Here is a 26,433-nt window from a genome sequence, read left to right as displayed (position 1 = left end):
AAGCAGCCAATTTCTGAAGCAGCTTGCAGAGATTTAAATATGCATTCTTTTGTGCTTGAATGTTAATGGAAGGTACACAGCTAAACGCATATGTGGGACCTTCAAAATATACAGTTTCGGATTCTCTAAACATTTGCTATTGCTTCTACTGTTTCCTTTTTAATTAAAAATAAAACTTTGTTATCTACAAAATCTTATTTATAAAATCTGAAGACTTTTAGATTGTAGGAAACAGCACGCAGGCAGAAAGGGATGTATTAAGATTATGTATACTTCGTATTTACATCTGTTTTAGCACATATTAGAAAGTAAAACATTTTCATGTACTGGTTTTGCTTGTTAATTTCTAATTATCTTTAATTTCTCTGGATTATAATAAAGAGTATTTAAAATAATCAATAGAACTTATGTCCACTGTCATAAGCATGGAACACAATATATTTCTATCTAAATTATTTAAACAGGACTGTTTAAAATTTATGACATTACCCTGGAAAGAGGCACACAAAGGATGAGTCATATTTTTGAGAGTTTTCATGTGTTATGCAGCAATGATTACTTACAGGGTGGCTGACGAAATCTTTGGAAAGGGAACGAGTAATCTTTCCAAATCAAGTTACATAACATTGATTTACATAAATGTAATCCATTCAATAGGCCAAGCAGAAAAGTAATATTTATGGCCAAGGCATAAAAACCTAGGGCTTTAGTTGCAATTCTCACAAGAAAAGCAAAACTAACACGGAAGATGAGAGAGGAGGGAAGAGGAGAAATTTACCTTTGTGCAGTTATGGGGTGCTTACTGTGCTGCCTTTGCTGCTTCTTGAGAGAAGAAAATTGAACGTGGTTTAAACTGCATAAAAATTCCAACGCAAATTAATAACGTTATTCCATGCGAGGAGCCATAAAGTCAGAATACCTTTGGCAGAGCCTACTTTGTGTCAAGCCTGCCTGGTTTTGATCCTGAACTGAGTACTTAGGAAACACTGAAAGCCATGGTGATGTGGCAGCTTTACTCAACACAGACCGGGTCCCTCTTGCTGCTCCCAAGGGACTGCTTTGACCCTCGATGTCACCTGCAAGGTGTTCAGCCAGCTTCTGCAGCACGCACAGCTTTGGCTCTTACCGAACTAGCATAAGCAGATCTCATTGGGTATGTATATGTGTATAGGTACACATGCACGCTCGTCAGGAAAGGATGAGATATGAAAGGAACAAAATTTATCTGTCAGAAATAATTATAAGAAACAACAATGGCTAAATTCCCCAAGCAAGGTTAATTCAGCCCTCTTCTGCGTGCACGACGCTCAGCCCTCTGAACCACCCAAATACAGACTATATTTTCCAGGTTATTGCTGGTCCTGAACTTCCCACGGAAGAGCTGAGCCATTAGCTGCTCAGCTGCATAGTTCAATCGCTTTGAAACTATCCTGAAAGAAGGGCAAGTGCTCGAGATCCTTGCTGTCACATCATCTTCTCTGGATCTAAACCAAGTGGCTTCCACACCGAGGCCACCAGGCCTGCCAGTGGCGAGCCCAGAGACAAATTGTCTTGCTTTCATTCAAGGAGTGCCCAGCAAAGAAATCGCTGTACAGCTCTCAGCAACTCAATGTGCCCAGTTTGGACAGATTCTCCTAAGAATTCAGTTATTAGGGACGATAACAGAAGTATAACAAACTTACTGCAAACAAACTGCACGTTCTGTGCTTGCCAATGAGTTATGAAGTAGCCAAATGTGAGACAGCTTTTACAGCAATGACCAAAGGGCATCTCGATGCCAAGTGTCAAGGACTTTTTCAAAAGCTCAGGGAAGCTAGAACACTACAAAGGAAAGATCATCAAAATTCAATACATACAAAACAATACAAGGTATTCTCCCCTCAACCTGGTTCACAGAAAATAAAAGGCGAGCTGCTTTGAAAAAGCATAAATACAAGCATCTAACAGCATAAATGGTTTGGCCAAACTGATAGCTGATGCTACCGGTGTCACATGGAAATCCATCTTGACAGACAACCCGCTGTCAGAGCTTATTTACAATGCAAAACAATGCAAACATCACCCAGATGAAACTTGTAGAGTTTGCAAGTCAAAAATATATATATATATTTTTGGCTTACGCATGCAACCCAAAGTCAATGCCATAAGATGATACGTCATTTTTTAATTCTACCATCCAACTTTATTCCAATATCCATATGGATGTATGGATTCTGGATATGTGCCCGATTTTAATTCTGTGTTTCTGATACAAACCGTACATAAATGTTCCTAGACTCCACACAGAGTTGTATTAACAGTAGCAACAAGTGGGCTAAGCGAAATTTACCTGCAAACTGCTGCGGAGTTATGAAAAATTACTTTCTTTCACATGATACCTTCAGTGATTAATAATAGGTACAGCTTGAGATTACTGCAACAGATCTTATCTATACATAACACAGAGAAAAAACATAAACGTTGCAGTAACTAACTAGAAAAAGTACAAAATCCCTCCTGCCCCATCCCCAAAGCTAGATAAAGGTTTTGTCCTCTTGTTTCCCTGTTAAATTAAATCTGAAGTATAACTGGCAATTTATAAACCCACTTATTTCAAGCACACAATGTTCTGAACTTTTAAAGCAGACGTATTTTGAGACAGCAGTATCAGTACAGACAAGGATCACACAAAGACATGCAAAGAGAGCAAAAGGCAACTCTCAGAGTACTGTAAACAAAATGACTGAAATTTAACCAAACTAGGCCTTGGCATCAGCCGCATATGGAGGGGCATCATAATCCAGATAAATTGGTTTTTTTGACTGCATTTACGTTAAATTATGCTTGTTATTGTGATTATGCTAACTACAGATGAAAATCAGCAAGAAGCGGTCAGGAAATAATGAATTAGTTTTTTTTAATTCTGCTCACATACTTAAAATATAAAAAAATGAAGTATGATTTTCAAGTCTGCGTTTTTCCTAAAGAGCAAACCGAGATTATAAATAACACGGAACAACTGCTGATTAAGTATGCAAAGAGAATCGTACAATATTTCTCTCGTGTGAGTAATATAGTCTGACAACGTGCTGTGCTCACTCAAATATTTGGATACATCAACAAATCACTGTGCAATCACTAGGATAAAATGGTATGCAATCCCACAGCACTCAGAAAACACAAGGACCCCGGAGAATGTCAGGGCTTGCAGACTGCTGAGTTTCCCAATGGGTTCCCCGTCCCTTATCCGTCCCTGCTTATGCACAGATCACAACCGAGGTTTTCAACTACTTTAGTACTGAAAATTGTAGGTTTCAGAAGCAAGGCTTTTATCTTAAAACTTTTAAAACACCATAATTGAAAGTCTGAATGTCCTGGGCTAGATGTATGTAAAGTTCTGTTAGGCTTAACCTTTCTATAATGCAGTGTGGAGCAAAAATAATTTTCAAGAAAAAGGGGAAAAAAAAACACAAAAAACTAATTATTTTTCCAATCTCTCTCTCTACCCTTGGGCAATACTATGAACTTCATCAACACGAGATTAAATCGCCTTGTGAAAATGTTTTATATTTGAACTGTGGAAAGACAGCTTCTCCAGCAAACCTGAGCATCAGAATTCACCACTTCTTCCTCCCACTTAGAAGCAATTCTCTCATAATTATAAGCACAGTTACGGCTTTGCCTGTTGGCGATCCATGGGATGCAAAGTGTGTAGGCTCTAGTTTACGCATTTTCATTCCCTGGGGAAAAAAGTCCCAAGCAAGAAAATACATGGAAACACAAAGGAAAGAAAGCATTCAAAAGTAGAAGAATGCTAGAAAAGGAGTATGACAAGCAAGATTAGTAAGTAATATTTCCTGGTCTTGGAGTAGGTCTCTCTTCCACGATTTTTACCTGATAATTCTGACAGAAGGCAAGCACAGCCAACAAGATGATAACAAAGGAGTGGAGAGCTTACGGGGAGAAAAAGGAAAAGATAATTAGGGAGCATTTGACAAAAGTATAGACCAATAATTAGACAGTTACTCACATAGATGAAGTTACGCAAGATGTTATCACAATGATCACAAAGTTATCAAAGTTATAGTTTTTTTACTCTAATCCTAAAATGAAAATAATACATTAGAAACTGGGAATTAAATTACTGCTAGAGCCTGTTTATTTCGGTTATCTTAGTAGGAGGACGTGAACATATGGTAGAAATTTGCCCTTGCCTAAAATTACTCTGCTTGTACACAGTACATTGTAAACATGCAGACAGGGAACGGCACTGCCAGGTACAGTGAAGAGAACAGGAGGATTAGGATGGGGGTGAAGGAGTGAAGGGCTTCCTGCCATTGCTTTCACACATGCTAATGAAATATAATTTGCTGGAACGGTAAAAATTCATAGTACTTGAAGGTCCAGAAGGACTAGCCGCAGCTGTGCGTGCATGTGCCCACATTAGGAATACATGAAAAAAAAAAACGAGAACAGGCACCGAGAAGTGAGAAGTCTGATGCAGACCGATAACCTGACACTGAAAAGCAGATGTGGGGTGAGAAAGATCCGCCAGCATGGACAGGCATAACATAGTCAGCACCATGCTGCACTGATGTCACTGAAAGAAGAAACATATCCGTAGTGAAAGAAGATAAATGTCATGTCGCAAGTAAAGAAACAAGCCAGCTACGCGGGGATTCAAGAGGGTCCCCTCCCCACCACCAAAAAAAACCATAAAAACCCACACCAGAGAACAAAGGAAACCAGAAGAGAGATCTCCAAACTAGAGATGCTGCCTGCAAGTAAAAATGAAAGGCCTTCCACCAACAAATGAGACAGTGCCAGAACAACCAAACGTCCTGATTACAGGGAGACATTTCTGAGCAGACCCCTGTATTGCATTATTTCTTACTCATTTGTATCCTTCCCCCTCCAATATCAGGACTATAACAGGCAGTCTGCTCTACCCAGAGTCTGAGCTTTGTATCTGCCTTGCCTCTCAGTTCAGAAAAGACTACAAGCTTTTGAACATTGGAAATTCCTCTGGTTCTACTCCTTGAAATAAAAATGCCGTGCCAACAGAGACCCTGGAGGTCACCTCCTGACGTAGCCCAAGGAGAATGGAGAATTCAACAGAAAATATTCTGGAGTCTCTGAAGAGCATTTTAGTGGCCAAAATAAGGTTAGCTATAATTCAAAACCACCGCCACACAATAAGCCAGTTGGGAATTATCTTCTGGACTAGTAAAAAGGTATCCATTTGCATAGTATGTAAGGACACGAACAACAAATTGGAATTCCTTGAAATTGGAAAACAAAATTCTGATTTTCAACTGAAAGGATAAAATCATTTTTTTCAAAATTATGAGTGCAGGGAATTTCGTGCTGTTACCCAATTTCTGAGCAGCCACATTTCACACAGCAAAGTAGAACAAATAAAATCTGTATTTATTTATTAAAGCCAAGACTCTGACTCTTGTAAACTCAGGGAAGAGCGTATCTCATTGAAGTGTTCCTGGCTATATAAAAAGAGATCAATGTCCTTGAACCGCAAAAAAGACAGAAGGCAAGGTCTGAACAGAAACCAAGGCCACTCATTCAGACATCATCATCAGTGCACGCAAACAGTCCCAAAAGAACAAGTGCTTGAAAAGCTCTCTTCTCTACAATACCACTGGAAGAAGAAGAGTAGGGGGCAATTCCATATTGCTGACATCTGTTTTCATTGACTGTATTTTTCCTCGGATTGTAAACCAAAGATTTATTTCCTCTACCCTCCCCACCTGTAACCCGTTAAAGGTGTCCTGGGCACTGACAGTCGAGATGATTTCTCTCTCATCGCTGTCATAAAATTTTAACTACAATGCTTTAAGCTCGACTGGTCCCTCAGCTAAACTTATATGCTTCCAGCCTTCAGGTTTTAATAAGCACTTATCCCCGTGGTTACAAAGGTAACCTGATTCACTCAGAAGACTGGCAAGAAGTAGCAAGGCTTACCTCATTTAAAGAGTCTGCTGATGCAGACCAGTGCCCCATTCACACAAGCTGAGGTTCTGTGGGAATGGAGAAAGAAGCAAATTTGGGGAAAAACAGTGACAGAAGCAACAGTAACAAGCAGACACAGGAAAAAAACGTTCTCCTTCCTATTGCTTTTGTCCTTTCTGTTGTTGGGGCCCTCTGAGATAGGAGACCAGGGTGGAATTACACCTCCTTTGTTCTCTCTTTTTCCTTGAGTCCGTGCTTCCTTTCCTTTTCCTATGCTAGAAGTTAGAGGAAGGAGAAAGTATTGTTACATGGAATAAGGAGCCAGAGCTCTAAGGCAGGTGTGGATCTATTCATAACAAGCAGAAGACCAAGAATTATGGAGAAATCAATTGTCTGGGACTTACGCTTTCCTGTTGTTGTGGGTTGGTTTTTTTTGTTTGCTTTGTTTTGTTTTCCAGTTATTAGTGTTGATCATAACTGCAGAGGAAAGTGCTGCTACTAGGACAGACAGAAGAATCAATTTCTTTTTCATTTTGGGCTTTTTATTTAAAACTAATCAAAAGACCAGAACAACAGCAGTTATAAAAGGTACGCGGAATAACAAAGAATCTTCTGTTGACTTCAAGTCACATTACTTACACACAGCAACTATCTCATTTTGGTAGCTTATAGTCATATTGATCAATCAAAGGCACCTGCAACTGTCTTGGTTGCACATGCACAGTAGTAATTATGCATGCAAATGAGCAAATTAGACACTTCTGTGGTTGATCACCAGTATAATTACTCTAACTGAATATACGATCATGGTAACTGTACACACAAATTACGCACACATGCAGTTTTAATGATGAAGTATTGCATTCCTTGTCTCTATTTTGATAATGTCCTATGGAAACGCTCATCCACCGAAAACAATAAAAAGTGTTAACTCTTTAAAAAAATGTACATTTATGCAACTGTCTACTGAACATTAAAAAAATATAACAATCCAGTAATTTTGTTTTCCAAGTTGATATATCAGCAAAATTTCACCACTGCCGTAAGATTTACCAACTTGAAAAGAAGAGCATATTTAAACATCGCCTCTTACTCCTCCTTTTAATGCATATTTACGAACCTGTAACTTCATTAAGATTATGAAGCAGAGGTACTTATTTGAAGAAATAATGCATATGATCAAATTTTTAGAAAGAATTGAGCTAAATTGCTGTTAGGTCATCACATTTCTATTAGAGAGAAGTGGAAATATTTAAGAAGTTGGGATTTTTAACATCCTAACCACTTAAATCTACAGGATTTGATTATAGTTCAGAAGAGGTGGTGCACTCAAACGCATACAAGGTATTTTTATTAAGGTACATAAACAACAACATGGAAAATATGCTCTCATCTTTCAAGAGAACATTTTGATCCATCCATATTAACATAAGGAACAACTTTGCTAGGGTAAAAGTATTTATTATTAAGTACTTCACGGGATATGACAGAAGTAATAAAATATTTAGATACTGCTGTATTCTGGCAGATCACGGCGTAATCGTATTGCCTTCAGCTTCTCTACTTTGATTTTTGTTCGCAACAGTTCTTCCTCCAGCTGCTGCTTTCTTTTCAAACCATCCCTTTTTTCTTGGACATAAAGCCCAATTTTTCTTTGATTTTCTAATATTATCTGGTGCTCTTCTTTCAGCATTTGCAGCATCTGTGGGTCAGACCCACACATTGGTCTAAAGCGTTCTCCAACCTCAAGCCTAAAAAACTCATCTCTTCTCGGTACAGGAGAGGGAGACATCATAACTCTCATGTCAACCGAAGACACCGATGTTGAAGGAGACCTTTCCATAATATGCACCAGCTGGTGTTCTTCCTCTTGTTCTAAGCTCTCACTTTGCTGTGAGTCTATAATCAAAGAAGGAGGAGGTTTGACATCCTCTTCTGACTGCAACTCCATCATGACTGTCGCAGGATGGTGATCCAACATTGCCTGTGGTGAACTGGTACCAGCAATTGTTTCTTTATCGATACCAGCACTAGAACACACAAAATCAGATGTAAATCATCCATTAAAAACTATTTTAAAAAGACACAGATGTAAGTAACCAAAGCTTCATTTGAAATACTACTCTTTGCTAGCTACGCCTGGAACTCTACTTCATTACATGAACACCGTGTGCATCCCTCCTTCTTTCCACCACATGTATACAGCCTTGTCTTATTCAGATGCTACTGCTACCACGAAGTGTAGCCTAGGAAGAGCAATCCTGGTTGGCCCTTCCTCTGCAACAGGACAAACAGGCATTAGTGATAAATGATAGTGATAAATGAGAATAAAAACAAAGAAGTAGAAGTTGATGCACGTGACAGAGGAAATGGTTTATATAACCTAGAAAGTGATTATAAAAGGGCATAAACTCAGATTGAGCGGACTATGGCAGAAATGTTTCCATCTCCCAAACTTACTCATCTCCTCCTGTCCCAATGTGTTCCCTGTTTCTGACTCACGCACCTAAATGTTTGTTTTGTGTGCCTTTTTCCATGTAAAACAATCGCTGAATAAAATTACACAAAGTGCCTGGGGAGAAGAAACCACAGCCCAGATGATGACCCTGCCCGTAGATTAGGGAATCAAGCTAATCCTTGCTCCTTCCCTATGAATCAATGATCTCACTATTTTTCTGAAGCTTCATGAGAAGATGTGGAAGCGCTGCCACTCAGAACAGCTCTGCGCTGCATTTTTCCCCCTTTTCTGAAGTACAACACCCACCTGACTCATCTGCCTTTGTGCGAAGCCCTGAGTCAGCAGCACCTCCAGTCACGATCTGACATTACGCTGGCTTTGATGCTAATAACGGCCCCAGCTGCGCCTGCCGACTTCTCCACCACTTGTTTGAAACCCCAGAGCTCTGCACATCACTCCTTTATTCAGGCAATACTTTTTCTTTTTTTTTTTTTAAGCCAGATCAGCTTCTTGAACTATTGTACAGTACGGATCTACAAAGAATACCTCCAGCATGACTTGGGAGGCAGTTCGGTTAATATGCGAATGGGAATACATAAAGCTGGTACTGGCAGCAAAGACAGTGCACCATCATGGCCAGGACTCCTTAAAACAGAGGCTCTAACTAGAGGATGAAGACATGAGACAGTCCCCATCCCATGAAGAACTGAGCTGCTGCTAGCAGCTAAAGGCAGCGAGTGGATCCACGATGAACAAAACATGCACAGATGCTCCCCAGCCCTGGAGGACCTGAGTTGCTGCCTATTAAAGGGGTAGGGCGTGTGTCTGTGTTTGCACTGGCTTTTTAAAAACTCCTTTTGAGCTCTACAATCCACAGTTTGAGGAACACTGATTATTAAAACACTGCCCGTGAGCAGCAGATGTGGGTTCGCATTCCCAGAAGTACAGGAGAAATTTAATTTGTACATCCTACTTTTTGTGGAAGTGCACAAACTCCTTAGGGAGACACCAAAAGAAAGCATTATCTCCCCTGCATCTCCCATGGTCTGCAAAACTCTTGGTTCAAAAGAAATAAGCAGCCATGGGTGCAATTTCCAAAGGACCCTGAACTAGCCCACCATCTACTAAGATCCAAGTGCAATTTCTAGAATAAAAGCACGGAAACTTCTAAATACTCAGTTATAAGAACGAGCAAGAGGGTCAGAGAAATGTATTTCACAAAAATTAGTTCTGCCAATCACCCACACTATTTTAAATAAAGCTTTCAAGAAGAAAAAGTCCATCTGAAGGAGGCTTTTGGAAACAGAACTTTCATTTATCCCTAAGAAAACATCGGGATAATCGTAATTCTGTCCACCGTCACCTGAGCTGCCTATAAAGTATCGATTATATCACCTTACTCCCTCTCTTCCTCATGCCACAAAGCTTCACCTTCTTCTATGCACCTCTTTCTCACATCCCTTCCCCTCCTTTTCCTTGAGCATCAGGCGTTATTTTCCCGCATACAAATGTCCTCTGTGCCTCCCCAGGGCTGGCCGTAGCGCCGGGTTTCCCCCTCTTCACCACCTCAGCCTCTAGCACGGGCTCGCCTCGGTCGGGGTTGCTGGCTCCCGGCCAGCGTCTCGCCTGCGAATGGTGGAAACAACTAGCAGGAGAAGCAGGTCATTGTGACAAAAGGAAACGGAGAGGGAGAGAGCAGAAAGAGAAAGTGAGAGAGGTTAAAGAGAAAGAAAAAATAGGTACGATTCAGGCTAACAGCCTCCAAACGGTGACCATTTCATCTCGTGCAGTGTATTTCACAGGAAACTTGACAATTACCAAACCTTCAGGTAGCTCAGCCGGGGCTTTTTTTCCCCCTTTTGGAGTCAGCCTCCTAAGAGGAAAACAATTAGACGGGGAAGAGAGAAAGAAGGAATTGGGAAACAAAAGGAACGCCTGTATGGTGGTTACTAATGTTGTTTCTGACAACTTGACTGAAAGAAAGACAAACAACAGTTACCACAACTGGGGGATGGTATTTATAACCCTGGAGGCACCCATGATTCACTAGGTTTTGTTTAATCACCGTGAGCTAGAAATTGCTTAAAGGTGCAATTAAGAATTTGGATTCATTATAAGTTGTATTTCCTTCCCAAAAAGCTAAGCCATATCCTAGTGAGTTAAAACCCAGCGCAGGGTTTTCAAAATCAGGGGAAAATGCAACTCGGAGTTAAAATTAGAACTATCAAATAATGATGTAATTAGGCAGAAAAAAAAATATTTAAATGATAATCCTTCCCTTCGACACACAGTGCATTGGCTGTTCCTAGAACAACCATTTTGGGTAAGCAGCAATCAAGTCAACGTTCCCAGAGCCATAAAAGCCTGCAAAAAATGCCTAAATTATAGGAGACAAACTATGGAGATCATTAGCTCTTAATCATTCATGAAAAGCGTCACCGCTTTTTATAAGTCGATCTACAAACCAAAGTTCTCACACTATTTTTTTTTTTTCTTCCTCCTTACAAAAGTTGGTAGCCAAGACACTGCAACCTTTATTAGCGCAATTAAAAGCCTCGTTTTGTTCCAGGGAATTCTTTGGAACTGTTCCTCCAGGGGCATTCACCAGGAGCAGCAGCAGCAGCACAGCCCAGTTGCTTCAGACTTCTTTACGCCGAGGACCCACAACAGCATATTTTTAGAGCATCTGGCATGTTGGGATTTAGACAATTGTTACCATTCAGTTCAACCAGTGGCACCACGAATCAAATTCGCCCTGTGCGCGCATGCCAGCTTTTCTTAGAGCCTTTAGCTGTTGCACCAACTAGCAGTGTGTCCGATTAAAATATGGAAAGTTCACTTCCCATTAATCTGTTTGTTAAAAAGAGGGAAGAAAAAAAAAATCAGAGCTTTCTCAAGATTTCTGAGAGTTATTTGGCTTTTTTTCCCCTCCTCCCTACCTTGCTTTTTGTATCTGGAGGAACCAAAACCTGACCCAGGCATTTTTTGATCCCTCAAGGACCAATACAGAACCAGCAGAGTGTTGCAAGTCAGATATGAGGGGCATTAGCCAGCTGTGTGAGAAAGCCTGCATGCTGCCTGCCTGTATTATGTCTGGCTCAAATCTAGACAGTGTGTCTCACTTTACTGAGCAGTGTAGGAAAAAAAAAACTACCAAAAAAAACAAAACTTCTATAGCTGTACCTCTCAGTTTCTCTCTGTGTGCATTTAAACTACCTACCGTACGATGCAGAACTGCTTGGAGTTTAGACTGCAATTAGCTTTGCTCCAGTTTCAGAAAATCACTGTCAATGCAATAAAAGTATTTAAAAAAACACACTTGCACTCACAAAGGCACTGTGGTGCAGGCAGTCGATTTTTTTAAAGGGTTGGGATCAGTTAAAACGTAATATGCAAACAGCAGAGCAAATGAGAGAAGAAAGCTCCAGGAACAAGGTTCCTTAGCTCTGTGAAGTAACTTTATTAAAAATCTTATATAAACTGCTAAGAGTTCCATATGTTGCAAAATGACTGCAGTATTACCTTAAATGGAGGAGAATAGCCATCACTTTGCCAATGTTTGAATAATCTGCCTATTAAAAGGTAGGGGAGGGGTAGAGGTTGGAGCTACTATTTCTCTTTGATTCTCCCTTAACCCTCACTTTCCAGAGTATGACAAAGACTGAAACAGGCTTTGAAAGAGCTGAAAAATGAATGCAGTGCTAAGTCACCATCAAGCTTCCCATAAAACAAAAGCAATATTATTTAGTCATTGTTCCCAATTTGGGGATTTTTCTCTTACGAACGTTTTCTTTAGGACACTGAACACGAGAAACGCGTCACAGAGCAGATAGGAGGCGCCATAATTTTCATTCAGAAACAAAATGAAAAAAAAAAAATTCTCTCACCTTTGTACACCGCTCCTGTCTCTTAAACACACATTGGAAATCTGTGGAATCATCTCCACAACTTTCTTGGTTGGCTCGGAAATGCTGCTTTTACAATCGGAGTGCGTCTCCTTTTGCTGCAATAGCTCCTGTTTGGCATATTCTTTGAGCCTCTTGTACAGCGTGCGCAGGCCCTGTGCGGTACGAGGCGGGCGATCTACTCCGATGGCATTGTAGTTATCAGCTATGATATCCCAGCATTTGTTTTTTTCCACTATGACTGAATGCTTATTGGTGTGTTCTTCGAGAATTTTAACGTACGGCTTCACGAGTTTTAGCAAATCGAGCTTTTCAGATAAGGTGAAATTAGAAGATCTGGCCTTCCCGACCATTGTTAGCTCGGAATTAAGGAAGCCGTTCCTGAAGCCACCATGCAGTCCCTAGCTCTGCTCGGCTCTTTTTCACAAACAGAAAAAGATCAGGCTTAACTAGGCTAGTCTCATTTAGGCCCACGCCTACAAGGGAGGGTTTATTAAAATTCCTTCAGCTTAAGCTGACGCAGGTTCAGGAAATCTGCTTAAGCCAAGCCTGACCTACATAAGGCTTCAGACTGAAGAAGACGAGAAGAAACAAGCAAAATACACTTTTGTATGAAGAGACCAGACACACGCAGGATTTAAAGACATAAAGGTTTAAAGATTAGCACGTTACCCAGCTAAAAATTACCTAATTTAGCCGGAGTAACAAGCTCTGACACATATCCCTAGCTCTCTCGCACATATCGCAAACTGAAACCGCACTCGGGATTTCGCACGCAACGGGCGGCCGAAAAAAGGGAGGGAAAAAAAAAAAAGAAAAAAAAAAGCAACAATTGTTTTTGGGGGGCGATTTATTGACTGTTACACCGAGCGGGAGGCGAGGCGGAAAGCTCCAGCCAGATAAGCGCGGCGTGTGTAGGGAGCTCCCTCAGAGAGCCCCCGGTCGGCCGCCGCGCTCTCCGGCGGTATTTGCATAATGCTAGTCCTGCTGTCAATCAGCTATTGCATATCCTCCAGCTGGTTAGGTTACACTCGGCCTTCCAGCAAAGCTAAGCTTCTCCTGCATTTTGCAGCCTGCTCCTGCTACCTACACAGAGGCTTCTTAAAGAGGCAGCCGCTATTCGCGGCCCGGCGTTTGACGGCGGAGAAAGCGACAAAAAAAAAAATCCTGGTGGAAAAAAAAAAAACAAACAAACGCGGCGGCGTGAGAGCTGAATCGGCTTTTTATCCGGCTTTTTCTCGTGGCTGCAGCCTGCAGCTGTGCCCTGCTGGAACATGCCTGCCTCTCGGAGCGTGTGGCATCGCCGTGCAGCCCGTGGTGGCTGCGAAACGGCCTGACCTGCCTCTCGGGATGCCTGCGAGAAAGGTTACGGCTCAATCCCAAATTACTGGGTCTGCCATCACGAGTGGAAGCTGGGGTTTTCCTAACAACCACCGGGAAACATGCTACTTGCGTGATAATACTTCCAGGCATTCCTTCTGGGTGAAAACCTGACTTTTAGGAGCAAGATGTGCGTGCTGCGTTGGTGCATCTCCGCTGTTTGCTCCAAAATGCATCACCTTGAGCCAAGCCTTAACACAAAAACGCAGGCGAGGTTTGAAATTTCTCCGGTCTAAACTCGATTAACAAAGCGGAGGAACCTGCAGATGAAAGGGAAGGTGCCCATAAATACAAGAAGCAACAACTAAGTTTGAAAAAATCGCGTATGTCACTGCAAGAGTCCAAAGGGTGGAAACAAACACAATTTGAGATGGTGGCAACAGCTTCTCAAGCTTAACATGTTCAGCCTTGAAAAAAAGGGAGCCTAGAAGGAGGGGGTAAGGGCAAGAGAAATCTAATTATAGCTTGAAATATCTATCTGCAGGCAATAAAGATCTAGGTATAAACTTGCTTGCTCAAAGGGGAAAAATCCCCAAGCAGACGCAAGCCGCAATCAAAACAAAAAGCCTGAAACTAAACGAAAGGAGACTTTCACTGCTAAAAATCAGCCAGCGTTTACAATAACAAGCGTGTTTGGAACAACTTCCCGAGGCTTGGCTTGCCCACGCCACCTAACAAAATTGTGACTGGTCCACTTTGCTGGAATTGCTTTCAAGCCAGGATTAAATAAAGCATTTTATAGTCTGAAGCCCATTTCGGGAGACTTTGAGAAACAAAATACTTCTGTGGTTAGAAACACCGCGTGAAAACCATTACTTTTAAACACCTAATCCTTCCCTATTTCCCCACACTTTGCTCTTAATATTACTAAAGAGTGGTGTACCAGTGGTTAAAAAAAAAAAAAGGAATATGCCTAATGTATTTTAGGCTTCTGGGAGTACAGGAATCGAGGAGCCACAGAAAAGCCCACCTTGTGCCCTCGGATGTTTAAGGAGCTGTGCAGGCCCCAGTCTCTTGACTTTTAGTGACAAAACTCAGGGCTAGGCTGTGTGAGTAAAGGCTCCTCCCCACAAACACAGAGCAGGTGAACATCACCAGGAGGAGGAACCCCAATAACCCCAAGGAAAGAAGGGGGGCCCTCGACATGGCTGCTCCAACAGAAACACGAGCGGCGCCACAGCCCAGGAGTGGGACCGTGACAGGAGAGTCGACGGGTGAGGCCCCCCCGCTCACTTTGCAGCCCACCGGGGTATGGCAGTCATTACGAGATGCCAGCAAGTGTATTTTGGGATTGGACAAGGCTTAGGACGGGGTATTTCAAGGAGGGAACAAGGGCAAGTAAAGGAGCGGATGAAAGTGCTTTGGGAAGGAACAGGCACAGGGAAATGGGGTGTGAGGAGCCCAGATGCATGTCCAGCCATCCCCTAGCCCTGATCACTGGAGTTTGTCCCATCTTCTTACTAAACTACACTTGTAACTATTTTCCTGGGTGAGAGAAGCGTTTATTCCGATCACAGATCAGAGGGACCCACGTGCTTGGGGTACCGGCAAGCAGAGGCCAAACCCATGCTATCACCTCGGCCCGTATGGCAGCACACGGTCGCTGGCAAGCACCAAACCATAAAGAGACAGCAGATATGGGACTGGGAGCCAAGACCTGGCCTCCATGAGCCTGGGCCACATTCTGGAGCGACCAGAGGGTCTGTGAGATGGCTGCGGGAGGGACCAGCACCTCTGCGGGCTGGCTGCTGGTCAGGCCAGAAATGCAGACCAGTGCAGGGTTGTGTCCGTGTGGCTGAGGCAACCGGGACAGACCAGGGGATTAGGGACCAGCCAGTGAGGAGAGTAACTCCCCAAAATGCTGCAGCAGCCATCTCTGTGCCGGGCTGCAGCAAATCTTAATAAACCTACCCGAACTCGTGTTACTTCATCACCTTCCTGCTTAACAGAGACCCGGTTTCCACACTAATGCAATTACAGCAAAACACCGCTACAATGATTTCTTCTGAGCAAGCGCCTGAAGGAATCAGTCTGAATTACATATTGTTCTGCAGGAGTGTAAAATAACCCTTGTAAAAAATGAAGCCGGCTGCCAAACAAGATTTTTTTTTTCCTATTTCTTTTTTTGTTGTTGTTGTTTTTAAATAGTTCTGCTCATCAGCCTAAGGTCATGTCAGTACTTGGATGAGAAATCACAGAAGGTGAAAGGCTGCGTATTAACATCACACGAAGGCTTCTTTGAGCTACCAAAGGTGTAGCTCCAAGACAGTTGAAAAAAAAACCTGTTCTCCCCCAGCCCTGTTGTGCTTCTGCCCCTCCCCTGTGCTGATATTAGCACTCACAAAGCAATTTTTTCCCCCCATTTGCTTGATTCTTTCTTTTCAAGAAGCCAGATGCTTCCCAATTTAAATGTTAGCATTTAAAACCCCAGTTTTCAAGTGGATGAAATCTTCATATTTGGAAATTGATGAAAAATGGGAGCTGTGAGAGTAGATCAGAATATTAAGAGAATGGAAAACCATCACAATTACTCAAGGACTGAGCAACAGGCCCTTGCTAAGGATGAAGAACTTAAATAGTTGGGAAATAAGACTCGAAACTACAGGTAATAGGTAAGTTCAGGGCTTTGCAGTTGAAAATTCTAGAATAAATACAAAAAAAAATACAAATAGTGCTTCCTGGAGAGCTATCAAGAGATGAATGAATCACAGATAGAAGAGAGGCAGGGATTAAAGTAGCCAAGCTACTATGAGATGAATTGTTGAAAAAGTTCAATGGGCCCAAATTTTAGAAGCCAAGTGACACATTTGGACCGTAGTCAATCACTGCACCAAGTGGCCCATGTATATTTTGATATATATGAGAGAACACCCTACAAAGGCTGGTTTCTTAAACTGGGGAGAGAAGAGGGAGAAGAAGGATCCTTTGTCAAACAAACTGAGGAAGAATATCTCCATGACAAGCTTTTATTCTTGAAGAAAAAAAAAAAAAAAGAGGGAGGATCTCTACAGGGTACACACACAGAGATAATTAAGGAGGAGACCCTAAAAAAGAATGTCATGAAAGATGAAGTTCGGAGCAGACTTGAATGAAGTGAATTACACTGGTCCAGGCTGGGACCTTTCAATGCAAATAATAATAAGTCAATAAAGGGCTGCTGAACTCTGTGAGGGCGCTCTGCCCACAGAAGGGTAGCCTCAGAGTAAGTCTAAAAGAGATCAATTTTTCTTTTATTTAATGTGTAAGCAAACCAGCTCTGGGTAGACCTGGGTTTGGCATTTGCATTCAGTAGAAGCCTGAGAATCTTAAGAACAAGAAAATGACTGCAAGATCTGATCCAAAATCTGAAGTGAAACCCTGATACCCCTGTGCTTATTAGAAACCGTAAGAGGATTGAGCAGCTACGGCTACGTTACACATCTCTGAATATATTGGGGTATACTGGCAGCAAAAACATTTGGCAAGCACTGAGGCAGTTGCTCACTCGTGCAAATGGATTTGGCAGCTGCAGAAGATGGCTTGAGAGGGTCTATAGGTAGCAAGGGCTGCAAAAGTTCCATTAGGTCATCGCACAGCCTTCTTCACTGACACACCAGCAAGATGGTGCCAAGTCATTCGATCCGTCTTGAGAGCCGGCTGCGGCAAAGGGTGGGTGAGAAAGTTTTCAGCTCCAAAGGTCTCCCGTAGAGACAGCTGTTTCGTGGGTAATCTCCCAAATTAAGGGTTGCAGGCATTATTCATTATGGAGAGAGCTGAGGGTGGCAAAGAATTGAGAGACAAAAGTTGCAGAAAAACTTCACCTGGAAGCTACTGCGCTTAGATAGATTCTCTCCAGACTCTGAGAATTATTATAAGAGCATTTAATATGTATTTCAAATAGCTTTCTCATTTCATTCTTCTTTTTTCCTGTTTCACCATCAACTTTACACTTTCTTCTTCCTACCCTTACCATACCTGAACCCCTCAGACCACTCTTTTCCCTTCTCCTTGCACAAATATTTCTAAACTTTTCTAAACCTCTGCCCAGCATTTGGGGTAGGGTGGGCAGGAACGGGAAAAACAAAGAGAAGCTTTAATTCTTTCTTCTGCATCTATTTCTGTCATCACCATTTACCACGTATTAACGCCTGATGTCTAGCTAATAATTCTTGCAGCTTCTGGGCACTTATATCTCGGGACAAGCCCAGAAACTCCAGAAGTTAACAGTGTAATTATTACCTTTGCACTGCTCTCCTGAAGCTAGCCTGAATTATGCACTCCAGAGCTCTCATGTCCTCTAAAATTCCAGGCGTAAAAGCTAATTATTCATCCATCCCCTCTGCTGATGCTAAGTGTTGTCTCAACATCTAGCCCACTGAAATGGGAAATATTCAAATTAGATAATTACACTGGCCTTCTCCATGCCAAATTTTAAGGATTTATCTTCATCTCAATCTGACATTCCAGCCCACACATTCAGATCTGTAATCATCCTTCAAACAAGTTTGGCTTAAAGCTACAGAACTCCAAATTATCCTACTAAGTGCCTATAGCACCATAAATAAGCTCTTCGCTTTGTAAGTAAGAAAAGGGAACAGCATCGTTCTTTACGAATTCAGAAGTGCCTCCGGTTCCTAATACACTCTTGCACCTTCTCTGATCCTGTTTTTCAACAAGCTTTTTGATGACTGACCAGAAGCAGCCAAGAAATACAGGAAGATTTCAAAGTATGGTTTTCTCAGGATATTTATATTCTTAAATCCCCATTAGCGAGATAGCCTCTAGAAGAAAAGAAAGAATGTAAGAAAAGTCAAGTTTCTGCAATTCTCCCATCTTTTGGATATTATTCTTTAATAGTAACCTCAAAATACTTCCCCACCCACTACTTCGTGCATTTGACATAGGAGCAGCTTTCTCCATTCTTCTGATGTGCTCAGAGCAGCTATTTTGAGGACCCTGAGATAACAAACCGTCTTACCGCTATCCTGTTGGCTTTAGGAAAGTCGTATTGTGACAAAGCTTCTGTTCGGGGGGAAGCCTAAGGCCCAAAGCCAGAAGCTGGGGCTGAACTCTAGTTATGCTGGCATGGCAACAAAGGGGATCCAAACAATGAGCAGAGCTACAGAAAGATTTGGCGACTATCTTTGAAGGGATCCGGGCCAAGTCTGTAACAGTGCTCATTATAACTCAAAAAACCCTTCCACTTCACTTGAATAAGGCATTTCTTGTCCTTTACCTGGTACTTACATTCTCTCCCATCTTCCTTTAAATCCAGCTTTGTATCTGTTGGAAACGGGAGGGTGCTGGGGGGAGCAAAACCACATCCCACCCCCACACCCCCAAAACAGGGCTTTCTGAAGGGTGGGAGTGGAAAATATCCGAGAAATTTAGAGTTGCAGTGATTTTCCTCTTTTGTCCATCTTCACTCCTTACACACACACACGCGGCCTGATAATAAATTTTGATAATGAAGGAGAAATTAAGAAGAAATTATATGGACAGTTTCCCCCAGAATGAATGAAGAAACTGAAACTATCTTTACTGCTAAACCTAAATTGTTAAAAATAGTCTCTAGACAAAGCATCTCCTAAGTTCCTTATTTCAAAATTACAGTGTTAGGTAATTTCATTTTCTACATATTGCAGACTATATATCATATATTTGCATGCAATTGCCAAGGAGCTAAATAATAATAAATATATTGGCTTAATCAGTTCATTTCCCAGGCCCACTCCCACCCTGGAAAAGGGAGTTTCCTTTTTATCTGCAGTTTCAACATTAGGTCTCTGTGTCTGCACTAAAAAGAGCGTTTAAGTCTTTTTTTTTTCTTGTTTACAAATTCTGTTTTTTCAATAATTTATGATAAAAACAAAGGGATAAAGCATAAAAGATTATTATCTTTATGTGCAGCATAGCTCTCTTCAATAGTGAGTATATCTATCACTATTTAAAAAGTAAAGAAACTAGCAATTTGTGCTGTTTCACTGCAAAGAAGCAAATACCATTCAGTTTAATAGGCAAGTTTCCACTGAAAAGCTTCCACATTAATCCTTGCAACTTTTTGGGAAGCGTTGGGTATCTTTCATCTAAAACAACTCTGATGTGCGTTTCCTTTTCTGACCAAGTAATACCCTTCTGATTTCTAGTTTCCTTCCTCTCTCCTTCATTATCTCCATTAGTTCAAATGCACGTATCAGAGCACATCTAACTAGGACAGATGAAAAGTGTATTTCGCTGCCATTTCACTGCCCTTTTCTCAAACGTGTGAATATCCTGGTTATGTCACCTATCATTACCTAAAGCCTCGTTATTCACACAACAGCTATACACGATCATATCAAATTATAGGTTGTGTTGGACTAACCGTGGAAATATCGCCTGAGAAAGGCAGGGTTTGTTTTACAGCAGCCCATTATAGCGCATCACAGGTGGCTACCCAGCCCAGGACAGCAGCTTTGCACTTGGTGAATGTTATACGACACGCTGCCTTTGGTGGTGGAGCTGGAATAGTTTCCTTCCACCCGCCTCATACTTGCTTGTTTTTTCCTACTCACGGTGAATCTTACTGCTCAAACTGGTGGGCAGTCCAAATTCAAGGTAAGTAACACTGGTTAGAGATGTGAACTTCCTCAGCAGGCCAGTGTATCCCAGAAGCACACTATGCTGTTTTGCTTGCTTTCAGTCTGTGGCGATGACCCTGAGTTAAGGGATTACCGCTACAATTCAGTAACGGTTTCTCCGCTGCAGACCTTAAAACTGCAGAAGCAGGGAAGTCACGGCTGCTGCATTTGGTGCTTCTGAGCACAGGAATAGAAACCCTAAGGACAGGGTTCTGTTCTAACCACGACCATAAAGCAGGTGAGGAATCTATAGCAAGAGTAAGGCAAAAAAAAAAAAAAAAAATTGAAGAGTCATGAGAAAAAGCAACGGCAGATAAGGGTGAAGAATATCTTAATTTTTTTTTTTGAACACTAAGATTACAGTAGTAAAGTTACTTTGCTAAAATGCTGTTTCCTGCTTTGTTACCATACCATTTCCATGCATAACTAAAAACAATGCATGACCTCAGCAAGGGGGAAATCTGAGTGCATGTAACTAGCCGGGGAAATACCAGAGAAGGTCAGACACCAGCAGCAAAGTAAAGGACATCACCTCACATCCCAAGGAAGAGCACCAAGCAAAAGGAATCATCCTGAGGAGGTGTCAGAGCCCCAAAGCTGCAGCCCAGAGAACAATGTAAGCCATGTAGGACTACACCACAGAAGGCTCATCGAGAAGTCTGCCAGTACCACGTCGACTGCTGGCCAGTGGGGTACTTGGCCAACGGGTGACAATCTGCAGCTACACCTACCGTGGCTGATGGATAAATGAACGCTTCTGGTTCATTTATCAAATGAACATCACAAAACTGTCTCTGAATGGTGTCGGATGAGAGAGACAGTTAATTTATTTCCAATACATTTACTTTAACATCAGTCTAATTTTCTTAACCAATCCCCATCTCCTGAGGTGAACTCGAACAGGTACAGGTGACACCCACACAGAATAAAAACAATCTTGAATTTAGCGACAGCTGTCTGTTCGCTATTACTGGCTATTCTGTCCATCACACTGCAAGGAGAAGCAGTTTACTTTAAATCAGAAAGAAGCTAGCAGCGATACCATTTTGATAAAAAAAACATCTACACACTTTAAATCTAACTTGCAAGTAATGCAACAATAACTTATTTGAGCTCAGGCATCAAATAACAGATGTACTAAGGCACGCTTAGTTGTTATTAAGAGCTACACACGGTTATGCAGTATCTTTTACCCAAAGAGTTAACTGCTTTACCAACTGTTTATGAAAACACGTGAGGGGCCCACTGAACTGCAGCTCCACCACTAATACAGGCAGATGGTAAAAATACTCAACGGGAATATCTTTTCCAGTTCAATTTGTAAAGTGCAATAATGGAAATGAAAGAAATAATAGAAATTACAATTAATACTTGCAAAGATATTTAAGTAATTCTAGCAACAGGATGTTTCATTATAAGATGTCAGGACTGAATGTCTTTGGTTGTGTTATCTAGAAACTGAAAATAGACAGGCTGAAATTGCACAGTATGAAAAAAACCAACTCCAAATAGCATTTTTTTTAATCCTCTGATTAGCAGTGATAGGGAATTGATTGGTGCTGTCATGATTTACTGAAAAGCAAATTTTCTCATATAGCATTCATATTAATTAAGAGGGTTTTGTATTCGTATCAAGTGAGAAGAAACCAGGCTAACCTGTAACAATGCTCGAGAAAGCTGAAGGAGCCAAACAATCCCATTATGAAAATAAAGATGACTTAACTGAGGAAAGAGTTTAAACTTTATAGGCCACAAACTCAGCAAACATTAGCATCCCAGGGAAAATATGGAAAATATATTCACAACTACATGCAAATAACAAATACGGTTAACATCATAAGCATGAAAAACATTCTGTCATCATAGGGCAAACACTTTAATCCTGTTCTGAAATACAGTTACAATCTGTCTGCATTGCTAGTTCAAAGGTAATCTCTGAGTATGACTTCTGACAAAGTTTCTCTCAGAAGAAGAATTAAGAGATGTTAATGACGGATGAAAGACAAGGTATTCCTCAACCGAAAACTAAACAGGAGGGGAGATGGAAGAAAGTGACAGACTCGGTATGCAGCTTTTCTGTTCACCTACATCAGGTTCAAATAATGAAGTCCGAGCCCAACTATGTCCATACGAGCCCAATGCTATGTCCAAGTACGCAGGTGAAAGAGCTATTTGTCTCCACATGCGATGTAGCAAACCCAGAGGAGAAACAAGTCAAGGTTCTCCTAGATTAAAAATGCCAACAGAAAGTAAACTGTAAACTCAGATAATAAGCATAAATTAAATTTGTTACATATATATTTACATATAAAATGTTAAGTTGAAGAAGGTAGTGCAGGTGAGAACCCCGGTTCTGGCCAATCCTACTTACTAACACCATATCTGAATTCATCATCTTGCAGAGCATAAATCCAAAAATGTAATCCAGACGGAGAAGTAAGACACCGAGGAGATATTAACTACAGTTCAGAGATTTGCCTGTCTGCAGATTCTTCAAACAAATTATTTGTGTTTGTTTTGTACTCGGTTATAGGACCTCAGAATGGAATGAGGACAAGTAGAAGCCAAGGAGTTTTAAGAGCTGCGATAATAGTCCAGACGTATAATTTTCGATTTCTGTTAAGTATTTCTGGAATGGTAAAGTAACTTTCACTTTTAAAGACATACAGACTTATCCAGTACAGGCATATAAGAAAAATAAATGACCTCCCCATACCACACCTGTTGGCAGTGCCGATGAATATTATGTTCTGAATGTGAAAAAAACGTACCAAAATGATTGCCACACCGTTTTCCTCTTGAAACAAACAAACAAATGAACCCAGGCTGATTCATAAAGCAGTAGTAAAGTTTATTTTCCTACAAAGATATGTATTTATGAAGAAGCATCATTTTCCAGTGTTCAGCACTCACCATAATCACAATTAGTAATCTGCTTGTTGAACACCATAAACTTGCACCTGAAATAGCTTCGAGCCCAAACCCTGCTACCACCACCACAGCTTTCTTCAAATTACATCGGTAGGTTTCACTCTACAACAGTTGCTACAATCTTATTAAAACCACTTTAGAGGTTTTTATCTCATCTTACAGAATTTCAGCGTCCTTTTCATTTTACTTTTATTAGTGAAATTTTAGGAAAAAAAAAAGCTCATTTTGAGAAGAAGGCTAGAAAAGCAAGTATTTTTTTAAGCTAGATATGCTGTAATTTTTAGATTGATGGTATCTGATCAAATCCTTACTTGTCTACTCCCGGAAAAGGACACCGTGTGTCAGAGAGCAAGTTTTATTGAAAGAATGCGCAGCATTTTCAGGGCTGGGTTTCAGAAAGATAAGCTCAATGAACAGTGCAGTTGTCCAGTCGTCCACAGGTGTTTCATAAGAATTTCAATGGAAGCTGGGGTATTTATTTACACATTCCACTACTGCACTGGCAACCCAAACACAGCAGCTTTCAGCGTGATATAAAGTTAACAAACAGCTTATCATGCACATTAAATGATATTGAGACAATGAACCAAAATAATGCACGCACACTGACTTTAAATCCTGAAATTGTCTTAACACCCCTTTAAAAGAGAAGCCTTGTTTGGCTGAAGAGACCGACAGTCAGATATAATTCCGTTAGGACAAAAATAAATAAAGAAATAAATAGTGACTCTGGTTTTCACAACTGGTTTCCATTACTTTCGAATTTCACACCAGCAACAGCTTTGACAAACCAAGTTAATTCACACTACAAAGGAGGTTCTGGTTCACACAGTCTACGTCTTAGAGAATCTAAGTCATCAAGAAATTGCTTAAGATTTAATGAAGCCTCCAAGCAAGACTGTTTTCACAGCGCATGTATCACCAGTGAGCCTGATGACCATAACTAGCATTTACTTTTAAAATCCTTATTTTATACCACATTTTATCAGAGCTTTATGAAGAGTTGCAAGATTAGCCCCGTTCTACAGACACAGGAAGGCTTTGGCATGAAATGATTTGGTCAGTCACTCAGCTAGGAGCGCAACATCAACAGAAACAGGTCACCCCATCACAATTTATTTTTTTCCTAAACTCATCACAGAGAACCCATACCAACTGCACCTGGAGCACATGATACCAGAAAACATTGAGTATCTTTTCCATTTCACAACTTTTGTTGTTGTTGGGAAGACTGACAATTTTCCCTGCAGGCCACAGGAAGGTTATTTTGGAAATAAATCCACTAGCTATCTTTCAAATGCACTGTCAGACAGAACCAGCAGACGCAAATTTTCACAGATGTATCGACAGGGAAGCACTACCACTCAAACAACTTGTCCCATACACACTGAAAGGTCTCTGCATGTATGGGCATCACGAGAAGAACTGGGAGTTACAGCACACTGCAGATAAACACAAAACCCAAAAGACCAGGCATTAAGATGGCTGAATTTTCCCACATTATCCCTGCCAAAGAGAGCACCTGATGGAATTGGTCCCCCACCACAGGGGACCAACCAACCCCATTTTCTGAGGGTGAAAGCCAACAAGAAGAGTCCAACAGGAAAGGCTCTCCAGAGCACCCGATGGAATGAGGGGGGTCGTTGCCTACCTGGGTATGGAACTTAGAAGATGCTAGAAAGAGCACTGGGGATTGCACAAGGCTTATAATGAGATTTTTAGAGGAAAAAACAAAGATGGGCAAGGGGGAAAGATGAAGGTGGTTCAGGGAGGAACAAAAGGAAGAAAGGAGCCAGCTTTAAACAGGTGACTGGTCAGTATGCTTGCCCACCTGTGCTCTTTCTTTTCACAAGCTGTCCCTTCTTGTTATGGAACTACATGTCAAAACACTTTCTGGGTGAAGGGGCTCTCTCTATCCTGTGTGCACAAGTGCCCATGGAGTTGTACAAGCCAGAAGGTGGAGCTGGACCGCACACATCACAGGGCCCAGGCACCCGAAGTGCCAGCAACTGGAGAGTCCGTGCATACTGCCTGGTTGTGGCCATCAGCGGGTGATCGCTAGCAAACATCGAGCCGGACTAACTGGAAAATAGGAAAAGAGGTTTGGGAGCCAGGTTTTGGAGCAGCCATGAATCTGGGTTACATACTGCAGAGACCAGAGGGTCTGCAAGTTGCCTACTGGAGTCACTGGGAAGTCGAAACGAGTTACTGGAGAGATCAGCACATCTTGGGGGTTGGCTACCAGTAAGTCTGGCCCAGCTCTAACAGCAAGACGTGTTGGTATCCACGCATCTCTTGTGCACTAGGCCTCTGGCAGACCAGGGGAGCCAGAAGTCAGGCTACTAAGTAGACCAAGCGTCTAAGGCCAATTCCTGGGGGGATCCATAAAGTGTTTACCTGTGGGAGTGCAGGAAAACCAGCACCTGAGAACCAGCAACGAGACCGGGGGCCTTCATGGTTCACATGCCCAGGTAGGCCGAGTGCATCAGAGCAGTTACTGCGTGTGGGAGGGGAGCGTGGAGAGCTATTCTAATTATCAGTGTAATTAATTGTGAGGAGAGAGCAGTGAATTATCTGTTAGGCAGGCATTAGGATGCTTGAGCTGGCTCCAAGAAAACTGATTTTCATCCAGCAATGTGAGCAGCCCGGTTAAAGTACCCACATCCGTACAAGGTGGGATGTCCCTGCACTGCATCTGTGGTCAGGGCACACGAAGAGAAGAAAATGAAGACACTCAACCGCAGAGAGTCATTCAGGTCCATCAAAGTGCATTTGCTACCTTTCAGGTGCTTCACTATCTTCGCAGTGCTTGCTACTTAGCTTTTCTGAGTAATGTTCATTACCGGGTAGAAAATTAATGAATGGCACACATGAGAGAGCAGAGCCAGCCCTGCTCTGGTGACACGGAGGTTAACAACCCCCTTGAGCCTGAATACCCACCAGATACGCCGAAGAAAACTGCTCAGGTCTTGCATTGAAGAAAGTCTCGGAAAAATGTGAATTCCCTCAGTACGGTTAGCATTCTCTGCATGAGGCCAACAACGTATCCAAATCACAACACTTTTTATTAGTTAAGGTATCCCAACTTTCTTTGTGACGTTACCCTGGGTAAGAGCAAGTTGATTATAAGTACTCTTCTGGAAGACGCACACCTGAATAGCAGCACTACCAACTGCCACTTAAAATGTCAACTTTTTTAGTTTGTTTTCCATTT

At 41.7% G+C, this 26,433-nt stretch overlaps 2 protein-coding genes across 7 annotated transcripts in view; both read right to left on the bottom strand.

Annotated features, from left to right (window-relative positions):
- The window catches only part of RAD54B (RAD54 homolog B), a 74,966-nt gene that overhangs the window by 44,359 nt on the left and 4,174 nt on the right, over positions 1 to 26,433 (bottom strand). The window lies entirely within an intron of this gene.
- FSBP (fibrinogen silencer binding protein) lies at positions 6,467 to 26,117 on the bottom strand. Its single transcript, XM_083825601.1, has 2 exons — positions 12,292 to 26,117; positions 6,467 to 7,976 (listed from the first exon to the last, which is right to left on the bottom strand). Exons 1-2 carry the CDS (start codon positions 12,660 to 12,662, stop codon positions 7,451 to 7,453), a joined length of 897 nt encoding a protein of 298 aa, XP_083681727.1. The 5' UTR covers positions 12,663 to 26,117; the 3' UTR covers positions 6,467 to 7,450.

This window comes from Anser anser, assembly GCF_964211835.1.
Source record: "Anser anser genome assembly, chromosome: 2".
Classification (NCBI taxonomy): Eukaryota; Metazoa; Chordata; class Aves; order Anseriformes; family Anatidae; genus Anser; species Anser anser.
Note: the sequence above shows the minus strand (reverse complement) of the source record. Positions and strands in the feature narration are given on the sequence as shown.